At 50.3% G+C, this 25,872-nt stretch overlaps 2 protein-coding genes across 2 annotated transcripts in view; one reads left to right on the top strand and one right to left on the bottom strand.

The window, feature by feature from the left end:
- Positions 1-25,872, bottom strand: part of LOC140460023 (uncharacterized) — a 204,267-nt gene that overhangs the window by 164,897 nt on the left and 13,498 nt on the right. The window contains exons 2-4 of the mRNA XM_072554429.1: positions 9,852-9,988; positions 2,317-2,443; positions 372-443 (exon numbers count right to left, since the gene is read on the bottom strand). Of these exons, the coding sequence (XP_072410530.1) occupies positions 372-443; positions 2,317-2,443; positions 9,852-9,988 (336 nt within the window). The remainder of the gene's footprint in view (positions 1-371; positions 444-2,316; positions 2,444-9,851; positions 9,989-25,872) is intronic.
- LOC140460880 (uncharacterized) lies at positions 2,650-24,174 on the top strand. Its single transcript, XM_072555587.1, has 3 exons — positions 2,650-4,812; positions 12,511-13,538; positions 22,337-24,174. The coding sequence occupies exons 1-3, from the start codon at positions 3,451-3,453 to the stop codon at positions 23,610-23,612; spliced, it is 3,666 nt and encodes a 1,221-aa protein (XP_072411688.1). The 5' UTR covers positions 2,650-3,450; the 3' UTR covers positions 23,613-24,174.

Raw genomic sequence — 25,872 nt, 5'->3', positions numbered from 1 at the left:
TTTCAATTTTGTGGAACAACAAAAGAAAAGATTATTCCACAGAAAGTAGAATTGCTTGTTCTGAATTTCTACCCTGTACTGATAGTGATGACTTTTGTAATCTCTTTTTGCAGAGTATATGAAAATCTGAAGACTGAAGTTTCAAAATCAACGGATGAAGGGCGTATTCCCGAAACATTGACCCTCCTGTTCCTCGGATGCTCCCTGACTCCCCTGTGCTTTTCCAGCGCCACATTTTTCGACTGACTCTCCTTTGTTCCGAAGGGGCGGGGTTTACGAGTCAATCCTGGAAGGGGCGGGGTTTACGAGCTGCGTTCGGAAGGGGCGGGGTCGACGTGTCCCCTGGGCGGAGGAGGGGGCGGGACTAGTACCTGGACCAGTGGGCGTGGCCATCCGGAAGCCGGAAGTGTGCCCGCGGTCTGTTTCCTCCGCTGGAGCCTCGCCTGCAGCAAGTAAGGTAAAGCTTTATCAATATTTCCTTTTACAGAGTTTGTATTTAATAACCAGTAATGGATACTCAATATCATCATCAAGTCCCAAAATGCAATTCATTTCAATCCATTGCAGATAAGCACTAAGAGTTAATTTTCTACAGGATTCAACAGTCTCAGCACTAAAATGGTCTCACAAGGGAACGGCTGTGAATGTTATCACTTGGTGTCCTGTTCACACAGATTCACCGATGCTGAGGCAAACGTTCTTAATTGCCTTACAGCATCCTGTTCTCACTTGGTGAGCCCAGGTGTCCCTATCTTTAAGTTCTCTCCTCATTCTGAGCCTTCCTGCCTGTTTATTTTCTAGTGCAGTAAATGTATTCAATAATTCAGCATTACATTTTAGTCTGAATGTTTAAAGACAAGTTTTAAGGCTATAGACTTCATCATCCAGATGCCCACACTCTCATTCCTCCCTTTGATTGCACTGTGGTTACTGAAAGAGAAGGCTAGTCCAAACGAATGCCCTTCAAGGTGGTCCAGCCATCAACATCCTGTAGAGCAGCACCACCATCTTCACAGCTCATCTGGTCATATTTATCATCACCATCGACACGTGTGGGTGAGCCATCAGATCGCAAAAGGAACATCTTCTGGGGCAAATCTATATCACTAAGGGACCTCAGAAGCCTAGCAATTAAATAGCTAACAATACCAATACCGACAAACAGACATAGCTAAACTGATAAGCCAATTGTACCATCGGCCCAATCTGCAGTTTCCCCAACTGGTCCCTTCAGTCATTCTGTCACGGAATACCTGGATCACTTCTTGTATCTTTGTAATATTGCCAGTGAGATTGGGAATGCCCATAGTGCGTTTATCTTGGACAATGGTGCAGACCTCACCCTCCCGGGCGAGTATATAGCCTAAGGCACACCGATTCTGCATAGAGTAAAGACACAGGTCTGATAATCCCAGTTTACTCTGTTCCAGAGCCTCTTTACTCTTATTTCCTTAAATGGTCAGGCCACAAAAGAGGGAATTGAGGTTCTGTTGACTTGTCACCCCTGCCGATCCTTCCAACCTCAGGGTACTCTGGATTCCCCAGCCTATCGGGTGTCCTGTATTGTCACCCAGTCCCTTGGGATCCTTTCAGTTGGAGCAAGGTTGGCTGAGGTTCCATCGACTTGTCCACTGGCCTGGACAAGGTACTGTTGTGGGAACAAGGGTTCCGATAGTGACCTTATGAGGGACATCTTTGCCATCCAGGACAAGGAAATTGGTAGCTTTACCTTAGCTGAAGAAATAATAGTCTGGTTTGGTGTATATTAGGGAGAGTTTGTCAAAATAGGTTACTGAAATGTTACAGCAGGGGGTCTGGTCAGGTCTACAGGAGTATAGGGTCAACGTTTTGCAAGAGGAGTCGCTTTAGCACTGTACAAAATGGGCCAAGTGACTCGAGCACTCGCAGTGTATGGGAGACAATGGTCCTCAGAATGCTGTTCCCGTTGGGCTCTCCCTTCGCTCTATTGTTCATGGTCTTGGTGACAGTATCAGGTTCTGAAAAGAGAAAAGGCCTATAAATGCACAAGGGAAGGGTTCCGTTCCAGGTCCATGTGCCACATAAGGCCTGCTGTACCCCAGGCAGTGTTACACCAGCTGTTTGTATACACAGACCGGAGGTATTGGAAAGTGATATTTCTCTTCAAAGGATTGGCAGTAGGAAGTCTGACAAATAGAATGGAATCGGGGACTGATTGGTGCGGCCATTCAATTGACAACGGTGCAGTTGGACGCAAGCTGAGCGCCCAGCGACTGTGACCGTCATAGGGTTGGGAAGTAAAACCTGGAAGGTTTCTCCGTTCTCCGTTAATATTACATGCAAAGTGTCGTCCATTGTCTGAGCGAATGCACGCAGGTATACTGAAGCGGGGAATTATTTCCTTAAACAAAATCTTCATCACAGTCTCAGCAGTAGTGTTAGGAGGAGGGTAGGCTTCAATCCACTTCAAAAAGACATCAACAATAAGCAAAACATATTTATAGCAACTCAACTCATTTCTCCAACTCAATGAAGTCCAGTTGAAGTGTCTCCAAGGGACCCTCCAGCAAGGGAGTTCTCGTAGAGAGCATGTTCTGCCCTGACTGGGAGCAGAAGGGTTTGACTGAAGTGTGTCTGTGTTAATGCCTTGATGTCTCATTTTGCTCTCACCTTCCCGGTGTCATTAACCATTTTGTGTCTGGTCCTTCCTCAAGAAGCTGCATTGTAGCTGAATTGACACTTTTTTATTGCTTCCCAAAATCAGACCTGCTCACTCTCAGCAGGATCCCAGTGTTGTGAAAGATATTAACTTTCAGGTGGAGGTATCCAAAATTCAGAGAGATGTCAGTCTTGATGTTTTTGCTTTTTCTGCCCCTGTAAGATCCTGAATCAGCACCTTCAGGGGAATTAGTTAGAGCGCAGTGAGAACAGAGGGGATGGGAGAGTGGGATGGTACTTTCAGTTTTGTGGAACAACAAAAGATTATTCCACAGAAAGTAGAATTGCTTGTTCTGAATTTCTACCCTGTACTGATAGTGATGACTTTTGTAATCTCTTTTTGCAGAGTATATGAAAATCTGAAGACTGAAGTTTCAAAATCAACGGATGAAGGGCTTATTCCCGAAACATTGACTCTCCTGTTCCTCGGATGCTGCCTGACCTGCTGTGCTTTTCCAGCGCCACATTTTTTGACTGACTCTCTAGTGTCTGCAGTCCTCACTTTGACGTCAATGTCTGACAGTCTCTGAATCCATCGGGACCACAACGATTTTTGACTGTGATTTCTGTGAGAGGGATCTACACTTTTTGGTTCCTGTTTGAGGACGTTTTCAGCATCAGTGGGACTGGACGAGAGATCCCACTGTTGCAGCGCACTGTGTGTGGAGCCTGAAACAGTGATACAGCCTGGGAAGGGGACTTCACGGCAGGGAGGGGCTCTACACGTGTTTGTGTGCAGCTGAAGCTGTGGCCATGGAGGAACCTGAGGAATCCCACCCTGTGGAGGAACCGTGGAAGTGTGGTGACTGTGGGAAAGGCTTCCTTGTCCCACCTACCCTGGAGACTCATCGACGCAGTTACACGGGGGAGAGGCCATTCCTCTGCACCGACTGCGGGAAGGCCTTCAGATATTCCTCTCACCTGTTGGCCCACCAGCAGGACCAAACGGGGGAAAGGCCCTTCAGCTGCCCACAGTGTGGGAAGGCCTTTACCCAGGCCTCCACACTGCAGAGTCACCGGCGTATCCACACGGGGGAGAGGCCCTTCAGATGCCCAGAGTGTGGGAAGGCCTTTACCCAAGTCTCCACCCTGCTGAGGCACCAGCGGGTCCACACAGGGGAGAGGCCCTTCAGCTGCCCCGAGTGTGGGAAGGCCTTCAGTAATTCCTCCACCCTGCTGACCCACCAGCGGGTCCACACGGGGGAGAGGCCATTCAGCTGCCCAGAGTGCGGGAAGGCCTTTACCCAGGTCTCCACCCTACTGAGGCACCAGTGTGTCCACACGGGGGAAAGGCCCTTCAGCTGCCCGGAGTGTGGGAAGGCCTTCAGCGATTCCTCCACCCTGCGGAGTCACCAGCGTGTCCACAATGGGGAGAGGCCGTTCACCTGCTCTCAGTGCGGAAAGGGCTTCACCTGCTCCTCCAACCTGCGGAGCCACCAGCGTATCCACACGGGGGAGAGGCCCTTCAGCTGCCCTGAATGCAGGAAGGCCTTCAGTAATTCCTCCGCCCTGTTGAGGCACCAACATGTCCACACGGGGGAGAGGCCATTCACCTGCTCTCAGTGCGGAAAGGGCTTCACCTGCTCCTCCACCCTGCAGAGTCACCAGCGTATCCACACAGGGGAGAGACCCTTCAGCTGCTCTCAGTGCGGGAAGGCCTTTACCCACGTCTCCTCCCTGATGACCCACCAGCGGATCCACACGGAGGAGAGGCCGTTCACGTGCTCTCAGTGCGGGAAGGGCTTCACCTGCTCCTTCAACCTGCTGACTCACCAGCGGGTCCACACGGGGGAGAGGCCCTTTAGCTGCCCAGAGTGTGGGAAGGCCTTTACCCAGGTTTCCACCCTGCTGAGGCACCAACGTGTCCACACGGGGGAGAGGCCCTTCAGCTGCCCCGAGTGCGGGAAGGCCTTCAGCAATTCCTCCACCCTGCTGACCCACCAGCGGGTCCACACGGGGGAGAGGCCATTCAGCTGCCCCGAGTGTGGGAAGGCCTTCAGCACATCTTCCACCCTGCTGAGACACCAGCGGATCCACACCGGGGAGAGACCGTTCACCTGCTCTCAGTGCGGGAAGGGCTTCACCTACTCCTGCAACCTGTGGAAGCACCAGCGAGTTCACGTGCCATCGCAGGGGGATTGAAGGAGTGACGGCCGAGTGCCATTATCGATTGGACTATCAACCCGGTTCCGGGGTCTGCCGGATTCAAATCCTGCCACGACAGATGGCAGAATCGGTATTCGGTCAGAAATGTGGAGTTCGGAATCTAACAATGAGACCGTTTCAGGGAGGGGGTGGTGCAGGGGAGAAAGCCCCCATCTGATTCCCTCTCTCCCTTGTTAGGGAAGGGAACCACCATTGTGGGAAAGGATTCACTCAGTCATTCCAGCTGCATCCTTTACCCGGTCTGGCCTATACCTGACTCCAGACCCACAGCAGTCTGGTTGACTCTACACTGCCCCTTCCTGGCAAATGAGCAGGGAGACACTTACTTGGAGACAGGGTATGGGTTAAAATTGCTGAGTGAGGCAATACTTCCTCCGGGTTACAGCTGTACCAAGGATCCAATTACAAAGGGACAACTTGGTGCTGGCCAATAGTAAAAACAGTGAGGGGGGTGGGACAGGGGAGGAGTGGTGTGTGCACTTTGACCTTGAGCTGTTCAAAAAGCACCTGCTGTTTCTCTGCCTTTTTGCTGGTGGGATCTGAAGCTGTAACAAAGTTGGGTTGCAATAAAGGTTACCTGAACTTAACACCGGCCTCAGACTCTCATTGAAAGCTTTGAGCTCCAAGAGGTTTTTGTTTTAAAGCTGCTCATTTCTTTCAGCCTCCTGCACTAAGTTTAGAACATGGAACATAGAACAGTACAGTGCAGAACAGGCCCTTCTGCCCTCGATTTTGCGCCGACCTGTGAACTATTCTCAGCTTGTCCCCCTACACTATCCCAAAATCAACCATGTGCTTATCTAAGGATTGTTTAAATCTCCCTAATGTGGCTGAGTTGACTACCTTAGCAGGTAGGGCATTCCACCCCCTTACCACTCTCTGCATAAAGAACTTGCCTCTGACATCTGTCTTAGATCTATCATCCCTCAATTTGTAGTTATGTCCCCTCGTACAAGCTGACGTCACCATGCTAGGAAAGAGTCTTTCACTGTCTACCCTATCTAATCCTCTGATTACCTTGTATGTCTCTATCAAATCCCCTCTTAGCCTTCTTCTTTCCAATGAGAAAAGACCCAAGTCTCTCAGCCTTTCCTCATAAGACCCTCCCTCCAGACCAGGCAACAACCTGGTAAATCTCTTCTGCACCGTTTCCAATACTTCCCACATCCTTCCTGAAATATGGGGACCAGAACTATACACAATATTCCAAGTGTGGCCGCACCAGCGTTTGTATAGTTGCAGCATGATATTGCGGTTCCGGAACTCGATCCCCCTACCAATGAAACCTAACACACCGTGTGCCTTCTTCACAGCACTATCCACCAGGGTGGCAAATTTCAGGGATCTATGTACATGGACTCCAAGATCACTGCCTTCCTGTTATTCTTCCCAAAGTGAATCACCTCACATTTAGCTGCATTGAACTTCATTTGCCACCTCTCAGCCCAATTCTGCAGTTTATCCAAGTCCCCCTGCAACCTGTAACATTCTTCCAAACTGTCCAGTACTGCACCAACTTTAGTGTCGTCTGCAAATTTGTCTACTTTCACTCCTTCTAGAATTGATACCACCTGTGTGCAACTAACCTCGATCCTTTCGAGTCTAATATCTCGTACCTCATTCTTCTCCTCTACAATATTCTCTTTTTCCTGAGTGAAGACCGATGAGAGATATTCATTAACACCTCTCCAATCTCCACAGGGCCCACACTCAACTTTCCACTTCTGTCTTTGACTGGCCCTATTCCTACCCTAATCATCCTTTTATTCCTCACATACCTATAGAAAGCTTTAGGGTTCTCCTTTATGTGTTAAAGACTGCTCATGTCCTCTCTTTGCTCTTAACTCTCTTTAAATCCTTCCTAGCTGATCTGTAACTCTCCATCGCCTCATCTGAACCATCTTGCCTCATCAACACATAAGCCTCCTCCTTCTTTGTAACAAGAGACACAATTTCTATTGTAGACCATGGTTCCCTGACCTTATCACTTCCTCCCTGCCTGACAGGGACATACCTATCAAGGATACACAATATCTGTTCCTTAAACCAGTTCCACATTTCAATTGTGTCCATCCCCTGCATTTTGCTACCCTATTCTATGCATCCTAAGTCTTGCCTAATTGCATTATAATTGCCCTTGCCCCATCGATAACTCTTGACCTGTGGCATGTTCCTATCCCTTTACATCGCTAAATGAAACCTAACTGAATTATGGTCACGCTCTCCAAAGTGTTCACCTTCCACTAAATCAAACATCTGGCCTGGTTCATTACCAAGCACCAAGCTCCAGTGTGACCTCCCCTCTTGTTGGCCCTTCAACATACTGTGTCAGAAAACCCACTTGCCCACACTGGACAAAAACTGATCCATACCTGTACTAGAATGAAAGCATTTACAGTCAATGTTGGGGAAGTTAAAGTCCCCCATAATGACCACCCTGTTCCTTTCACTCCTACCCAGAATAATTTTGCTAATCCTCTCTTCCACCTCCCTGGAATTCTGCAGAGGTCTATAAAAAAACTCCAAGCAGTGTGACCTCTTCTCACCTGTTTCTAACCTCAGCCCACATTACCTCAGTAGTCGAGTCCTCATCAAAAGTTCCGTCAGCCACCGTTATACTATCCTTGACTAACAAGGCCACGCCTCTCCCTCTTTTACAGCCTTGGCTGTTCTCAATGAAAGATCAAAACCCTGGAACCTGCAACATCCATTCCTCACCCTGCTCTATCCATGTCTCCGAAATGGCCACAACATCCAAGTCCCAGGTACCTATCTGTGCTGCAAGCTCACCTACCTTATTGTGGATACTCTGTCATTGATGTAGACACACTTCAAACCACTTCGCTGTCTGCCAGCACATTCCTGTGACCCTGAAATCCTGTCCCTGTCCTCCCTATTCTCATCCTCCTGTGCATTGCAGCTACACCCCCTGGTTCCCATCCCCCTGCTGAGCTAGTTTAAACCCACCCGAATAGCACCAGCAAATTTCCCACCCAGGATATTAGTACCCCTCTGGTTCAAGTGAAGACTGTCCTGTTTGTACAAGTCCCACCTTCCCCAGAATGAGCCCCAATTATCCAAAAACCTGAAACCCTCCCTCCTGCACTATCCTTGCTGCCGCATGTTCAGCTGATATCTCTCCCTATTCCTTGCCTTGCTATCACGTGGCACGGGTAACAAAGCAGAGATAACCATTCTGTTTGTTCTAGCCCTCAGCTTCCACCCGAGCTCCCTGAAATCCTGCCTTACATCCCTATCCCTCTTGCTGTGGGAGATTAGAAATGTTGTTTTTTGCAGAGGAGGCGAAGTGGGGGGAAGGGAAGCGGAATTCTTGTAGCATGTAGCGTACGTAATGAATATAGAGGGTCTTTTAAAGAAAATAGTTTTAAGCTAGGAAATAACTTTAAAGTGTTGTAGTTGACCACAAAAAGAAGCAGCAGGGACATTTCACAATAAAGCTTTTAGTATGATAAGAGAAACTGGATAAAAGAACAAGCTGTAACAAACAAGGAACAAAGAATGCAGACAAGGACAGCAGGATGGCCAGATCAGAAAATTACTAATAAGTGAGGTAATCGGCTTATGATAGGATGGGAAAAGGGAGGTGTGATTCAGCAACTTGTAAACTGAATAAGAAAGCGAACATGCTCTGTTTTGGCACACATTTCTGCTCAATTGCGGAAGCGTCCGGTACTTGTAAGACTGTAATAAATTGTTCTTGTTTCCAAGGCTTTGTCTCAGGCTGATTGATTTGTGATTGAGTTCTGTTTCTCACATTTCTACCTGTGTCATTGGTACCTACATGGACCATGACTTGGGGTTGGAAACCCTCTCCCTTCAGGACTCCAAAGATACGATCCGAGACATCACGCACCCTGGCACCTGGGAGGCAACACACTAACCGCGAGTCTTGTTAATTCCCAACAAAAGTTCTATCTGACCCTCTAACTATCGAGTCCCCAATGTCTAACACTCTCCTCCTTTCCCTCCTTCCCTTCTGATGCAACAGGGACAAGCTCTGTGCCAGAGACTTGGGCCCCAGTGCATACCCCTGAGTTATGCAGTACCCACTGACTTATACAGAAGGAAATACAAATAAGTCGTCCCTCCTCTCCCATTAACCTCTGCTCTCCAACTTCAAATTTAAAACCTCAAATCAGTAACTCCCCACTCCTGGATTGCTGCTGCCGCTGAAAAACAGAAAATGTCACCTGCTTTTTTGCGGTTAGCACTGCTGCCTCACAGCGCCAGAGCCCCAGGTTCAATTCCACCCTCCCCCCCCCCACATCTGTGCGGATATCCTCCCACAGTCCAAAGACGTGTGGGTTAGGGTGAATTGGCCACGCTAAATTGCCCTGTATTGTTAGGTGACGGGGAATGGGGCTGGGTGTTTTGCTCTTTGGCGGGTCGGTGTGGACTTGTTGGGCCGAAGGGCCTGTTTCCACACTGTAGGGAATCTGATCTAAAGTTCTGGAATTTATATATTGATGAACTGAAACCTGCAAACCCCTTCTAAAAGATGAAGGACTCAGCAGGTTTGTTCCAAATATTGCATCGGTTGCAAGACACTGTGATGTTTTGCTATTAATTCTGTGTCTTATGATCCTGCAGCACAGCCACCCGCAGAAGGAGCAGCGCTGCAGAAGCGAGTGCTTCCAAATACACCTGGGTGGGCGGGGTTTAGCGGGTGGGCGGTGCTCATGGACGTGTATCGTGAGGTTCGCGCGCTGGTAGGCGGGGCGAGGCTTAGCGGACGATGCGGCGCGTCGATCTTGGAGACGCGCGTCTTTGTGGGCGGTGGAGCGTGAAGGAGGGGGGCGTGGTTTTGACTCGCGCGGGGATCGCGGCGAAGGGGTGGGGTTTAGTGCAGGAGGGGGAAAGAGGTTTGGTTCCCAGAGGCGGGGCTTTGTCCCGAAGCGGCGGGGCTTATGACCTGCTTCAGGAAGGGGCGGGGTCTACGAGCTGCGTTCGGAAGGGGCGGGGTTTACGAGCTGCGTTAGGAAGGAGCGGGGTTGACGTGTCCCCTGGGCGTAGGAGGGGTCGGGACCAGGACCTGGGCCAATGGGCGTGGCCATCCCGAAGCCGGAAGTGTGCCCGCGGCCTGTTTCCTCCGCTGGAGCCTCGCCTGCAGCAAGTAAGGTAAAGCTTTATCAATATTTCCTTTTACAGAGTTTGTATTTAATAACCAGTAATGGATACTCAATATCATCATAAAGTCCCAAAATGCAATTCATTTCAATCCATTGCAGATAAGCACTAAGAGTTAATTTTCTACAGGATTCAACAGGTGGGAAGTAAAACCTGGAAGGGGCCATCCCAACGAGGTTGGAGACCTTTGCCAGTCCAGTTCTTGACGAGCACCAACGAACCAGGGTCTACCCGTGACGAGGCTGAAAGGGAGGGAACATCGCCGTAGGTCACACGCTCCTGGGAGTGAAAGACACACATAACATTGGTTAGAGCAAGAACATAACCAATCATTGTTTTGGTCATGTGGTGGACGTGGACTGAGAAGGGAGCCGAATCGTTCCAAGGGGTACGGAGGGGGTGACCAGAGAGACTCTCAGCTGGAGACAATCGTGTCTTGCCCGCAGACATGGATCACATCTGGAATAAGGCCACAGGGATTAGCATAACCAGGAGAGGCCAGACTCTGCCACTAATTTGGCAAGTTTAGTCTTGCGTCTGGTTAAAACATTCAACAAGGCCGGCCGCCTGCGGATGATAAGCACCGTGCAGTTGCCGGCAAATACAAAGCTGGGAACAGAGTTCTCCGTTAATATTACATGCAAAGTGTGGTCCATTGTCTGAGCTAATGCACGCAGGTATACTGAAGCGGGGAATTATTTCCTTAAACAAAATCTTCATCACAGTCTCAGCAGTAGTGTTAGGAGGAGGGTAGGCTTCAATCCACTTCAAAAAGACATCAACAATAAGCAAAACATATTTATAGAAACTCAACTCATTTCTCCAACTCAATGAAGTCCAGTTGAAGTGTCTCCAAGGGACCCTCCAGCAAGGGAGTTCTGCAGCAGACCTGACGCTTTCAACGTGGAGTCGCTTGAGTGATGGAGTGAGCTGCCAGAGGAAGTGGTGGGGGTGCTGGTACGATGGCAAGTTAAAAGGCTCCTGGATGGGCATCTGAATATGAAGGGTTCAGATGGGTCAGGGCCAAGTGATGGCAAATGCAACTGCACTCATAGAGATGTACAGCACAGAAACAGACCCTTCGGTCCAACTCGTCCTTGCTGACAAGAGAGCCAACCCAATTTAGTCCCAGCTGCCAGCACCCGGCCCATATAGGGGCCAAGTGATGGCAAACGTGACTAGATTAATTTAGGATATCTGGGCAGGTTGGGCCAAAGAGTCTGTTTCTGCGCTGTGTGACCCTAATTGTCTTCAGTGAAAGCAGAAGTGTGGTTGTGAAGGCTGGACCTTCAGAGCATGTTCTGCCCTGACTGGAAGCAGAAGAGTTTGACTGAAGTGTGTTGGTGTTAATGCCTTGATGTCTCATTTTGCTCCCACCTTCTCGGGGTCATTAACCATTTTGTGTCTGGTCCTTCCTCGAGAAGCTGCATTGCAGGTTCACCCTGAATTGACACTTTATTTTTGCTTCCCAAAATCAGACCTGCTCATTCTCAGCAGGATCCCAGTGTTGTGAAAGATATTAACTTTCAGGTGGAGGTATCCAAAATTCAGAGAGATGTCAGTCTTGATGTTTTTGCTTTTTCTGCCCCTGTAAGATCCTGAATCAGCACCTTCAGGGGAATTAGTTACAGCGGGCTGAGAACAGAGGGGAAGGGAGAGTGGGATGGTGCTTTCAACATTGTGGAACAGCAAATGAATATTCCACAGAAAGTAGAATTGCTTGTTCTGAATTTCTACCCTACACTGATAGTGATGACTTTTGTAATCTCTTTTTGCAGAGTATATGAAAATCTGAAGACTGAAGTTTCAAAATCAACGGACGAAGGGCTTATTCCCGAAACATTGACTCTCCTGTTCCTCGGATGCTGCCTGACCTGCTGTGCTTTTCCAGCGCCACATTTTTTGACTGACTCTCCAGTGTCTGCAGTCCTCACTTTGATGTCAATGTCTGACAGTCTCTGAATCCATCGGGACCACAACGATTTTTGACTGTGATTTCTGTGAGAGGGATCTACACTTTTTGGTTCCTCTTTGAGGACGTTTTCAGCGCACTGTGCGTGGAGCCTGGAACAGTTATACGGCCTGGGAAGGGGACTTCACGGCAGGGAGGGGCTCTACACGTGTTTGTGTGCAGCTGAAGCTGTGGCTATGGAGAAACCTGAGGAATCCCGCCCTGTGGAGGAACCGTGGAAGTGTGGCGACTGTGGGAAAGGCTTCCGTGTCCCATCTGCCCTGGAGACACATCGGCGCAGTCACACCGGGGAGAGGCCATTCCCCTGCACTGATTGCGGGAAGGCCTTCAGACATTCCTCCCACCTGTTGGCCCACCAGCGGGACCACACGGGGGAGAAGCCCTTTAGCTGCCCAGAGTGTGGGAAGGCCTTCAGCACATCCTCCCACCTGCTGACCCACCAGCGTGTCCACACGGGGGAGAGGCCCTTCAGCTGCCCAGTGTGCTTGAAGGCCTTTACCCAGGCCTCCACCCTGCTGACCCACCAGCGGGTCCACACAGGGGAGAGGCCCTTCAGCTGCCCAGAGTGCGGGAAGGCCTTTACCCAGGCCTCCACCCTACTGAGGCACCAGCGTGTCCACACGGGGGAAAGGCCCTTCAGCTGCCCCAAGTGTGGGAAGGCCTTCAGCGACTCCTCCACCCTGCTGAGGCACGGGCGTGTCCACACCGGGGAGAGGCCATTCACCTGCTCTCAGTGCGGGAAGGGCTTCACCTGCTCCTCCCACCTGCTGACCCACCAGCAGGTCCACACGGGGGAGAGGCCCTTCACTTGCTCTCAGTGCGGGAAGGGCTTCAGGTATTCCTCCCACCTGTTGAGGCATCAGCGTGTCCACACCGGGGAGAGACCCTTCAGTTGCCCCGAGTGCGGAAAGGCCTTCAGCAATTCCTCTACCCTGTTGGCCCACCAGCATGTCCACACCGGGGAGAGACCGTTCACCTGCTCTCAGTGCGGGAAGGGCTTCACCTGCCCCTCCCACCTGCTGACCCACCAGCGGGTCCATACGGGGGAGAGGCCCTTCAGCTGCCCCGAGTGCGGGAAGGCCTTCAGCAATTCGTCCCACCTGTGGAGCCACCAGCGTGTCCACACGGGGGAGAGGCCCTTCAGCTGCCCCAAGTGCGGGAAGGCCTTCAGCGATTCCTCCTCCCTGCGGAGGCACCAGCGGGTCCACACGGGGGAGAGGCCGTTCACCTGCTCTCAGTGCGGGAAGGCCTTCAGCGATTCCTCCCACCTGCTGACCCACCGACGGGTCCACACGGGGGAGAGGCCCTTCAGCTGCCCCGAGTGTGGGAAGGCCTTCAGCAATTCCTCCACCCTGCTGACCCACCAGCAGATCCACACGGGGGAGAGACCGTTCACCTGCTCTCAGTGCGGAAAGGGCTTCACCTGCTCCTCCGCCCTGCTGAGGCACCAGCGTGTCCACACGGGGGAGAGGCCCTTCAGCTGCCCCGAGTGTGGGAAGGCCTTTACCCAGGCCTCCACCCTGCTGAGGCACCAGCGTGTCCACACGGGGGAGAGGCCCTTCACTTGCTCTCAGTGCGGGAAGGGCTTCAGGTATACCTCCCACCTGCTGACCCACTGGCGGATCCACACGGGAGAGAGGCCCTTCAGCTGCCCCAAATGCGGAAAGGGCTTCAGCACATCCTCCTCCCTCCTGAGGCACCAACGGATCCACACGGGGGAGAGGCCGTTCACCTGCTCTCAGTGCGGGAAGGCCTTCACCTACTCCTCCCACCTGCTGACCCACCAGCGAGTTCACGTGCCATCGCAGGGGGATTGAAGGAGTGACGGCCGAGTGCCATTATCGATTGGACTATCAACCAGGTTCCGGGGACTCCCGGGTTTGAATCCCGCCAAGACAGACGGCAGAATTGGTATTCGGTCAGAAATGTGGAGTTTGGAATCTAACGATGAGACCGTTTCAGGGAGGGGGTGGAGCAGGGGAGAAAGCCCCTATCTGATTCCCTCTCTCCCTTGTTAGGGAAGGGAACCACCATTGGGGGAAAGGATTCACTCAGTCGTTCCAGCTGCATCCTTTACCCGGTCTGGTCTACACCTGACTCCAGACCCACAGCAGTCTGGTTGACTCTACACTGCCCCTTCCTGGCAAATGAGCGGGGAGAAACTTACTTGGAGACAGGGTATGGGTTAAAATTGCTGAGTGAGGCAATACTTCCTCCGGGTTACGGATGTACCAAGGATCCAATAACAAAGGGACAACTTGGTGCTGACCAATAGTAAAGACAGTGAGGGGAGGGGGGTGCACTTTCACGTTGAGCTGTTCAAAAAGCACCTGCTGTTTCTCTGCCTTTTTGCTGGGGGGATCTGAAGCTGTAACAAAGTTGGGTTGCAATAAAGGTTACCTGAACTTACTGCCGGGCTCAGACTCTCATTGAAAGCTTTGAGCTCCAAGAGGTTTTTGTTTTAAAGCTGCTCATTTCTTTCAGCCTCCTGCACTAAGTTTAGAACATGGAACATAGAACAGTACAGTGCAGAACAGGCCTTTCAGCCCTCGATGTTACGCCGACCTTTGAACTATTCTCAGCTTGTCCCCCGACACTATCCCAAAATCATCCACGCGCTTATCTAAGGATTGTTTAAATCTCCCTAATGTGGCTGAGTTGACTACCTTAGCAGGTAGGGCATTCCACGCCCTTACCACTCTCTGCATAAAGAACTTGCCTCTGACATCTGTCTTAAATCTATCATCCCTCAATTTGTAGTTATGTCCCCTCGTACAAGCTGACATCACCATCCTAGGAAAGAGTCTTTCACTGTCTACCCTATCTAATCCTCTGATTACCTTGTATGTCTCTATCAAATCCCCTCTTAGCCTTCTTCTTTCCAATGAGAACAGACCCAAGTCTCTCAGCCTTTCCTCATAAGACCCTCCCTCCAGACCAGGCAACAACCTGGTAAATCTCCTCTGCTCCTTTTCCAATGCTTCCCATATCCTTCCTGAAATATGGGGGCCAGAACTATACACAATATTCCAAGTGTGGCCGCACCAGCGTTTTGTACAGTTGCAGCATGATATTGCGGTTCCGGAACTCAATCCCTCTATGAATGAAACCTAACACACCGTATGCCTTCTTCACAGCACTATCCACCTGGGTGGCAACTTTCAGGGATCTATGTACATGGACTCCAAGATCACTGCCTTCCTGTTATTCTTCCCAAAGCGAATCACCTCACATTTAGCTGCATTGAACTTCATTTGCCACCTCTCAGCCCAATTCTGCAGTTTATCCAAGTCCCCCTGCAACCTATAACATTCTTCCAAACTGTCCAGTACTCCCCCCACTTTAGTGTTTTCTGCAAATTTACTAATCCATCCACCTATGCCTGCATCTAAGTCATCTATAAAAATGACAAACCGCAATAGTCCCAAAACAGATCCTTGTGGCACACCACTAGTAACTGGATTCCAGGCTGAATATTTTCCATAAACCACCACATGCTGCCTTCTTTCAGAAAGCCAGTTTCTAATCCAGACTGCTAAATCACCCACAATCCCATGCCTCTGCATTTTCTCCAACAGCCTGCCATGTGGAACCTTTACTGAGGTCCATGTACACCATGTCAACTGCCCTACCCTCATCTCCATGCTTGGTCACCTTCTCAATAAACCCAATGAGGTTTGTGAGACACGATCTGCCCTTGATGAAACCATGTTGACTATCTGAAATCAAATTGATGCTTGCTAGATGATTATAGATCCTATCTCTAACATTCCTTTCCAAAAGCTTTCCTACAACAGAAGTAAGGCTTACTGGTCTATAATTATCTGGGTCATCTCTGCTGCCCTTCTTGAACAAGGGCACAACATTTGCAATCCTCCACTCTGGTACTAAACCTGTAGACAATAACGACTCAAATATCACAGCCAAAGGCTCTTCTATCTCCTCACTCGCTTCCCAAAGAATCCTCTGATAAATCCCATTCGGCCCAGGGCATTTGTCTATTTTCACTCCTTCTAGAATTGATAACACCTGTGTGCAACTAACCTCGATCCTTTCGAGTCTAATATCTCATACCTCATTCTTCTCCTCTACAATATTCTCTTTTTCCTGAGTGAAGACCGATGAGAGATATTCATTAACACCTCTCCAATCTCCACAGGGCCCACACTCAACTTCCCACTTCTGTCTTTGACTGGCCCTATTCCTACCCTAATCATCCTCTTATTCCTCACATACCTATAGAAAGCTTTAGGCTTCTCCTGTATTCTATTTGTTAAAGACTGCTCATGTCCTCTCTTTGCTCTTAACTCTCTCTTTAGATCCTTCCTCGCTGATCTATAATTCTCCATCACCTCATCTGAACCATCTTGCCTCATCAACACATAAGCCGTCTCCTTCTTTGTAACAAGAGACGCAATTTCTATTGTAAACCACGCTTCCCTTACCCTATAACTTCCTCCCTGCCTGACAGGGACATACCTATCAAGGACACACAATATCTGTTCCTTAAACCAGCTCCACATTTCAATTGTCCTTATCCCCTGCATTTTGCTACCCTATTCTATGCATCCTAACTCTTGCCTAATTGCATTATAATTGCCCTTGCCCCATCGATAACTCTTGACCTGTGGCATGTTCCTATCCCTTTACATCGCTAAATGAAACCTAACTGAATTATGGTCACTCTCTCCAAAGTGCTTACCTTCCACTAAATCAAACATCTGGCCTGATTCATTTCCAAGCACCAGATCCAGTGTGACCTCCCCTCTTGTTGGCCCTTCGACATACTGTGTCAGAAAACCCTCTTGCACACACTGGACAAAAACTGATCCATACGATGTACTAGAGTGAAAGCATTTCCTGTCAATGTTGGGGGAGGTAAAGTCCCCCCTAATGACCATCCTGTTCCTTTCACTCCTACCCAGAATAATTTTTGCTAATCCTCTCTTCCACCTCCCTGGAACTCTGCGGAGGCCTATTAAAAAAAACTCCAAGCAGTGTAACGTCTCCTCTCCTGTTTCTAACCTCAGCCCACATTACCTCAGTAGACGAGTCCTCATCAAAAGTTCTGTCAGCCACCGTTATACTATCCTTGACTAACAAGGCCACACCTCTCCCTCTTTTACCGTCTTGGCTGTTCTCAATGAAAGATCAAAACCCTGGAACCTGCAACATCCATTCCTCACCCTGCTCTATCCATGTCTCCGAAATGGCCACAACATCCAAGTCCCAGGTACCTATCTGTGCTGCAAGCTCACCTACCTTATTGTGGATACTCTGGCATTGATGTAGACACACTTCAAACCACTTCGCTGTCTGCCAGCACATTCCTGTGACCCTGAAATCCTGTCCCTGTCCTTCCTATTCTCATCCTCCTGTGCATTGCAGCTACACCCCTGGTTCCCAACCCCCTGCTGAGATAGTTTAAACCCACCCGAATAGCACCAGCAAATTTCCCACCCTGGTTCAAGTGAAGACTGTCCTGTTTGTACAAGTCCCACTTTCCCCAATTATCCAAAAACCTGAAACCCTCCCTCCTGCACCATCCTTACAGCCACGTGGTCAGATAATATCTCTCCCTATTCCTTGCTCTGCTATCACGTGGCATGGGTAACAAACCAGAGATAACCACTCTGTTTGTTCTAGCCCTCAGCTTCCACCCTAGCTCCCTGAAATCCTGCCTTACATCCCTATCCCTCTTTCTACCTATGTCGTTGGTACCTACGTGGACCATGGTTTGGGGCAGGACACCCTCTCCCTTCAGGACCCCAAAGACATGATCCAAGACATCACGCACCCTGGCACCTGAGAGGCAACACACCAACCGCGAGTCTTGTTCGTTCCCAACAAACCTTCTATCTGACCCTCTAAGTATCGACTCCCCAATGACTAATACTCTCCTGCTTTCCCTCCTTTCTTCTGGTGCAAGAGACCTGGGCCCCAGTGCATACCCCTAGTAGGACGTTTTCCCCCCTCAACAGTACCCTCTGATTTATACAGCAGGAAGAAAATAAAAATAAGTCGTCCCTCCTCTCCCAGGAACCTCTGCTCTCCAACTTCAAATGTAAAACCTCAACTCAGTGACTCCCCACTCCTGGGTTGCTGCTGCCGCTGAAAAATAGAAAATGTCACCTGTTTTTTTTGTGGTTAGCACTGCTGCCTCACAGCGCCAGAGCCCCGGGTTCAATTCCCCTCCCACGTCTGCGCGGATATCCTCCCACAGTCCCAAGATGTGTGGGTTAGGGTGAATTGGCCACGCTAAATTGCACCATTGTATTAGGTGACGGGGAATGGGGCTGGGTGTTTTGCTCTTCGACGGGTCGGTGTGGACTTGTTGGGCCGAAGGGCCTGTTTCCACACTGGAGGCAATCTAATCTAAAGTTCTGGAATTTATATATTGATGAACTGAAACCTGCAACCCCTTCTAAAAGATGAAGGATTCAGCAGCGGTCCAGGTTTGTGCCAAATATTGCATCGGTTGCAAGACACTGTGATGTTTTGCTATTAATTCTGTGTCTTATGATCCTGCAGCACAGCCACCCGCAGAAGGAGCAGCGCTGCAGAAGCTAGTGCTTCCAAATACACCTGGGTGGGCGGGGTTTACCAGGAGGGGCGGGGTTTAGCCTGGGGGACGGGTTTTAGCGGGAGGGCGGTGCTCATGGGCGGGGCGTGTCTCGTGAGGTTCGCGCGCTTGTAGGCGGGGCGAGGCTCAGCGGACGATGCGGCGCGTCCAGCGTGGACGCGCGCGGCTTTGTGGGCGGTTGCGCGTGAGAAAGGGGGGCGTGGTTTTGACTCGCGCGGGGTTCGCGGCGAAGGGGTGGGGTTTAGTGCAGGAGGGGGAAAGAGGTTTGGTTCCCAGAGGCGGGGCTTTGTCCCGAAGCGGCGGGGCATATGACCTGCTTCAGGAAGGGGCGGGGTCTACGAGCTGCGTTCGGAAGGGGCGGGGTTGACGTGTGACGTTGGCGGAGGAGGGGGCGGGACAGGACCTGGATCAGTGGGCGTGGCCATCCCGAAGCCGGAAGTGTGGCCGCGGCCTGTTTTCTCCGCTGGAGCCTCGCCTGCAGCAAGTAAGGTAAAGCTTTATCAATATTTCCTTTTACAGAGTTTGTATTTAATAACCAGTAATGGATACTCAATATCATCATAAAGTCCCAAAATGCAATTCATTTCAATCCATTGCAGATAAGCACTAAGAGTTAATTTTCTACAGGATTCAACAGTCTCAGCACTAAAATGGTCTCACAAGGGAACGGCTGTGAATGTTATCACTTGGTGTCCTGTTCACACAGATTCACCGATGCTGAGGCAAACGTTCTTCATTGCCTTACAGCATCCTGTTATCACTTGGTGAGCCCAGGTGTCCCTATCTTTAAGTTCTCTCCTCTTTCTGAGCCTTCCTACCTGTTTATTTTCTCGTGCAGTAAATGTATTCAATAATTCAGCATTACATTTTAGTCTGAATGTTTAAAGACAAGTTTTAAGGCTATAGACTTTATCACCCAGATGCCCACACTCTCATTCCTCCCTTTGATTGCACCACGATCACTGAAAGAGAAGGCTAGTCCAAACGAATGCCCTTCAAGGTGGTCCAGCCATCAACATCCTGTAGAGCAGCACCACCATCTTCACAGCTCATCTGGTCATATTTATCATCACCATCGACACGTGTGGGTGAGCCATCAGATCGCGAAAGGAACATCTTCTGGGGCAAATCTATATCGCTAAGGGACCTCATAAGCCTAGCAATTAAATAGCTAACAATACCAATACCAACAAACAGACATAGCTAAACCGATAAGCCAATTGTACCATCGGCCCAATCTGCAGTTTCCCCAACTGGTCCCTTCAGTCATTCTGTCACGGAATACCTGGATCACTTCTTGTATCTTAGTTAATATTGCCAGTGAGATTGGGAATGCCCATAGTGCGTTTATCTTGGACAATGGTGCTGACCTCACCCTCCCAGGCGAGTATATAGTCTAAGGCACACCGATTCTGCACAGAGTAAAGACACAGGTCTGATAATCCCAGTCTACTCTGATTCAGAGCCTCTTCACTCTTAATTCCTCAAATGGTCAGGCCACAAAAGAGGGAATTGAGGTTCTGTTGACTTGTCACCCCTGCCGATCCTTCCAACCTCAGGGTACTCTGGATTCCCCAGCCTATCGGGTGTCCTGTATTGTCACCCAGTCCCTTGGGATCCTTTCAGTTGGAACAAGGTTGGCTGAGGTTCCATCGACTTGTCCACTGGCCTGGACAAGGTACTGTTGTGGGAACAAGGGCTCCGATAGTGACCTTATGAGGGACATCTTTGCCATCCAGGACAAGGAAATTGGTAGCTATACCTTAGCTGAAGAAATAATAGTCTGGTTTGGTGTATATTAGGGAGAGTTTGTCAAAATAGGTTACCGAAATGTTACAGCAGGGGGTCTGGTCAGGTCTACAGGAGTATAGGGTCAACGTTTTGGAAGAGGAGTCGCTTTAGCACTGTACAAAATGGGCCAAGTGACTCGAGCACTCGCACTGTATGGGAGACAATGGTCCTCAGAATGCTGTTCCCATTGGGCTCTCCCTTAGCTCTATTGTTCATGGTCTTGGTGACAGTATCTGGTTCTGAAAAGAGAAAAGGCCTATAAATGCACAAGGGAAGGGTTCCGTTCCAGGTCCATGTGCCACATAAGGCCTGCTGTACCCCAGGCAGTGTTACACCGGCTGTTTGTATACACAGACCGGAGGTATTGGAAAGTGATATTTCTCTTCACAGGATCGGCAGTAGGGAGTCTGACAAATAGAATGGAATCGGTGACTGATTGGTGCGGCTATTCAATTGACAACGGTGCAGTTGGACGCAAGCTGAGCGCCCAGCAACTGTGACCGTCGTAGGGGTGGGAAGTAAAACCTGGAAGGTTTCTCCGTTCTCCGTTAATATTACATGCAAAGTGTCGTCCATTGTCTGAGCGAATGCACGCAGGTATACTGAAGCGGGGAATTATTTCCTTAAACAAAATCTTCATCACAGTCTCAGCAGTAGTGTTAGGAGGAGGGTAGACTTCAATCCACTTCAAAAAGATATCAACAATAAGCAAAACATATTTATAGCAACTCAACTCATTTCTCCAACTCAATGAAGTCCAGTTGAAGTGTCTCCAAGGGACCCGCCAGCAAGGGAGTTCTCGTAGAGAGCATGTTCTGCCCTGACTGGGAGCAGAAGAGTTTGACTGAAGTGTGTCGGTGTTAATGCCTTGATATCTCATTTTGCTTCCACCTTCCCGGGGTCATTAATCATTTTGTGTCTGGTCCTTCCTCAAGAAGCTGCATTGTAGCTGAATTGACACTTTTTTATTGCTTCCCAAAATCAGACCTGCTCACTCTAAGCAGGATCCCAGTGTTGTGAAAGATATTAACTTTCAGGTGGAGGTATCCAAAATTCAGAGAGATGTCAGTCTTGATGTTTTTGCTTTTTCTGCCCCTGTAAGATCCTGAATCAGCACCTTCAGGGGAATTAGTTACAGCGGGCTGAGAACAGAGGGGAAGGGAGAGTGGGATGGTGCTTTCAACATTGTGGAACAGCAAAAGAATATTCCACAGAAAGTAGAATTGCTTATTCTGAATTTCTACCCTGTACTGATAGTGATGACTTTTGTAATCTCTTTTTGCAGAGTATATGAAAATCTGAAGACTGAAGTTTCAAAATCAACGGACGAAGGGCTTATTCCCGAAACATTGACTCTCCTGTTCCTCGGATGCTGCCTGACCTGCTGTGCTTTTCCAGCGCCACATTTTTTGACTGACTCTCCAGTGTCTGCAGTCCTCACTTTGATGTCAATGTCTGACAGTCTCTGAATCCATCGGGACCGCAACGATTTTTGACTGTGATTTCTGTGAGAGGGATCTACACTTTTTGGTTCCTGTTTGAGGACGTTTTCAGCATCAGTGGGACTGGACGAGAGATCCCACTGTTGCAGCAAACTGTGTGTGGAGCCTGAAACAGTTATACAGCCTGGGAAGGGGACTTCACGGCAGGGAGGGGCTCTACACGTGTTTGTGTGCAGCTGAAGCTGTGGCCATGGAGAAACCTGAGGAATCCCGCCCTGTGGAGGAACCGTGGAAGTGTGGTGACTGTGGGAAAGGCTACCATTTCCCGTCTGCCCTGGAGACTCATCGGCGCAGTCACACGGGGGAGAGGCCATTCCCCTGTACCGACTGCGGGAAGGCCTTCAGACATTCCTCTCACCTGTTGGCCCACCAGCAGGACCAAACGGGGGAAAGGCCCTTCAGCTGCCCAGAGTGCGGGAAGGCCTTTACCCAGGCCTCCACACTGCAGAGTCACCGGCGTATCCACACGGGGGAGAGGCCGTTCAGATGCCCAGAGTGTGGGAAGGCCTTTACCCAGGTCTCCACCCTGCTGAGGCACCAGCGTGTCCACACAGGGGAGAGGCCCTTCAGCTGCCCCGAGTGTGGGAAGGCCTTCAGTAATTCCTCCACCCTGCTGACCCACCAGCGGGTCCACACGGGGGAGAGGCCATTCAGCTGCCCAGAGTGTGGGAAGGCCTTTACCCAGGTCTCCACCCTACTGAGGCACCAGCGTGTCCACACGGGGGAGAGGCCCTTCAGCTGTCCTGAGTGCGGGAAGGCCTTCAGCGATTCCTCCACCCTGCGGAGTCACCAGCGTGTCCACAATGGGGAGAGGCCGTTCACCTGCTCTCAGTGCGGAAAGGGCTTCACCTGCTCCTCCAACCTGCGGAGCCACCAGCGTATCCACACGGGGGAGAGGCCCTTCAGCTGCCCTGAATGCAGGAAGGCCTTCAGTAATTCCTCCGCCCTGTTGAGGCACCAACATGTCCACACGGGGGAGAGGCCAAACACCTGCTCTCTGTGCGGGAAGGGCTTCACCTGCTCCTCCACCCTGCAGAGTCACCAGCGTATCCACACGGGGGAGAAACCCTTCAGCTGCTCTCAGTGCAGGAAGGCCTTTACCGACGTCTCCTCCCTGATGACCCACCAGCGTATCCACACGGGGGAGAGGCCGTTCACCTGCTCTCAGTGCGGGAAGGGCTTCACCTGCTCCTTCAACCTGCAGACCCACCAGCGGGTCCACACGGGGGAGAGGCCCTTTAGCTGCCCCGAGTGTGGGAAGGCCTTTACCCAGGTTTCCACCCTGCTGAGGCACCAACGTGTCCACACGGGGGAGAGGCCCTTCAGCTGTGCCGAGTGCGGGAAGGCCTTCAGCAATTCCTCCACCCTGCTGATCCACCAGCGGGTCCACACGGGGGAGAGGCCATTCACCTGCTCTCAGTGCAGGAAGGGCTTCAGGTATACCTCCCATCTGCTGACCCACTGGCGGGTCCACACGGGAGAGAGGCCCTTCAGCTGCCCCGAGTGTGGGAAGGCTTTCAGCACATCTTCCACCCTGCTGAGGCACCAGCGGATCCACACGGGGGAGAGGCCGTTCACCTGCTCTCAGTGCGGGAAGGGCTTCACCTACCCCTACAACCTGTGGAAGCACCAGCGAGTTCACGTGCCATCACAGGGGGATTTGAGGAGTGACGGCCGAGTGCCATTATCGATTGGACTATCAACCAGGTTCCGGGGTCCGCCGGGTTCAAATCCTGCCACGACAGATGGCTGAATCGGTATTCGGTCAGAAATGTGGAGTTCGGAATCTAACAATGAGACCGTTTCAGGGAGGGGGTGGTGCGGGGGAGAAAGCCCCCATCTGATTCACTCTCTCCCTTGTTAGGGAAGGGAACCACCATTGGGGGAAAGGATTCACTCAATCGTTCCAGCTGCATCCTTTACCCGGTCTGGTCTACACGTGACTCCAGACCCACAGCAGTCTGGTTGACTCTACACTGCCCCTTCCTGGCAAATGAGCAGGGAGCCACTTACTTGGAGACAGGGTATGGGTTAAAATTGCTGAGTGAGGCAATACTTCCTCCGGGTTACGGCTGTAACAAGGATCCAATTACAAAGGGACAACTTGGTGCTGACCAATAGTAAAGACAGTGAGGGGGAGGTGGGACAGGGGAGGTGTGGTGTGTGCACTTTGACCTTGAGCTGTTCAAAAAGCAACTTCTTTTTCTCTGCCTTTTTGCTGGGGGAATCTGAAGCTGTAACAAAGTTGGGTTGCAATAAAGGTTACCTGAACTTACTGCCGGGCTCAGACTCTCATTGAAAGCTTTGAGCTCCAAGAGGTTTTTGTTTTAAAGCTGCTCATTTCTTTCAGCCTCCTGCACTAAGTTTAGAACATGGAACATAGAACAGTACACTGCAGAACAGGCCCTTCAGCCCTCGATGTTGCGCTGACCTGTGAACTATTCTCAGCTTGTCCCCCTACACTATCCCAAAATCAACCATGTGCTTATCTAAGGATTGTTTAAATCTCCCTAATGTGGCTGAGTTGACTACCTTAGCAGGGAGGGCATTCCATGCCCTTACCACTCTCTGCATAAAGAACTTGCCTCTGACATCTGTCTTAAATCTATCACCCCTCAATTTGTAGTTATGCCCCCTCGTGCAAGCTGACGTCACCATCCTAGGAAAGAGTCTTTCACTGTCTACCCTATCTATATCTTATATGTCTCTATCAAATCCCCCCTTATCCGCCTTCTTTCCAATGAGAACAGACCCTCTCTCAGCCTTTCCTCATAAGACCCTCCCTCCAGACCAGGCAACAACCTGGTAAATCTCCTCTGCACCGTTTCCAATGCTTCCCACATCCTTCCTGAAATATGGGGGCCAGAACTATACAGGATATTCCAAATGTGGCCGCACCCGTGTTTGGTTTTGTTGCAGTGTGATATTGCGGTTCCAGAACTCAATCCCTCTACAAATGAAACCTAACACACCGTATGCCTTCTTCACAGCACTATTTACCTGAGTGGCAACTTTCAGGGATCTGTGCACATGGACTCCAAGATCACTGCCTTCCTGTTATTCTTCCCAAAGTGAATCACCTCACATTTAGCTGCATTGAACTCCATTTGCCTCCTCTCTGTCCAATTCTGCTAATCCATCCACCTATGCCTGTATCCAAGTCATTTATAAAAATGACAAACCGCAGTAGTCCCAAAACAGATCCTTGTGGCACACCACTAGTAACCAGACAACAGGCTGAATATTTTCCATAAACCACCACTCGCTCCTCTTAGTTCAAGTATCTGTAATAAGATTAACATTAGAACAACAGCAGGATTCAAAAACCCAACTGGACAGGGTCCACTCCTTTTCATGAGATTCCAGGATTCTCTCCTCGTCTTTCCCCACTTTTGATTGGTGCGGTCAATCAATTCTCAATGGTGCAGTTGGACCCAAGCTGAGCGCCCAGTGACTGTGACCGCCGTAGGGGTGGGAAGTAAAACCTGGAAGGGGCCATCCCAACGAGGTTGGAGACCTTTGCCAGTCCAGTTCTTGACGAGCACCAATGAACCAGGGTCTACCCGTGACGAGGCTGAAAGGGAGGGAACATCGCTCTAGGCCGCACGCTCCTGGGAGGTGAAAGGCACACATAACATTGGTTAAAGCAAGAACATAACCAATCATTGCTTCGGTCATGTGATGGACGTGGACTGAGAAGGGAGCCGAATCGTTCCAAGGGGTACGGAGGGGGTGACCAGAGAGACTCTCAGCTGGAGACAGTCGTGTCTTGCCCACAGACATGGATCACAACTGGAATAAGGCCACAGGGATTAGCATAACCAGGAGAGGCCAGACTCTGCCACTTATTTGGCAAGTTTAGTCTTGAGTCTGGTTAAAACATTCAACAAGGCCGGTCACCTGAGGATGATAAGCACCGTGCAGTTGCCGACAAATACAAAGCTGGGAACAGAGTTCTCCGTTAATATTACCTACAAAGTGTGGTCCATTGTCAGAGCTAATGCACGCAGGTA

The sequence above is a fragment of the Chiloscyllium punctatum genome, chromosome 36, assembly GCF_047496795.1.
Source record: "Chiloscyllium punctatum isolate Juve2018m chromosome 36, sChiPun1.3, whole genome shotgun sequence".
NCBI classification, from domain to species: Eukaryota; Metazoa; Chordata; class Chondrichthyes; order Orectolobiformes; family Hemiscylliidae; genus Chiloscyllium; species Chiloscyllium punctatum.
Note: the sequence above shows the minus strand (reverse complement) of the source record. Positions and strands in the feature narration are given on the sequence as shown.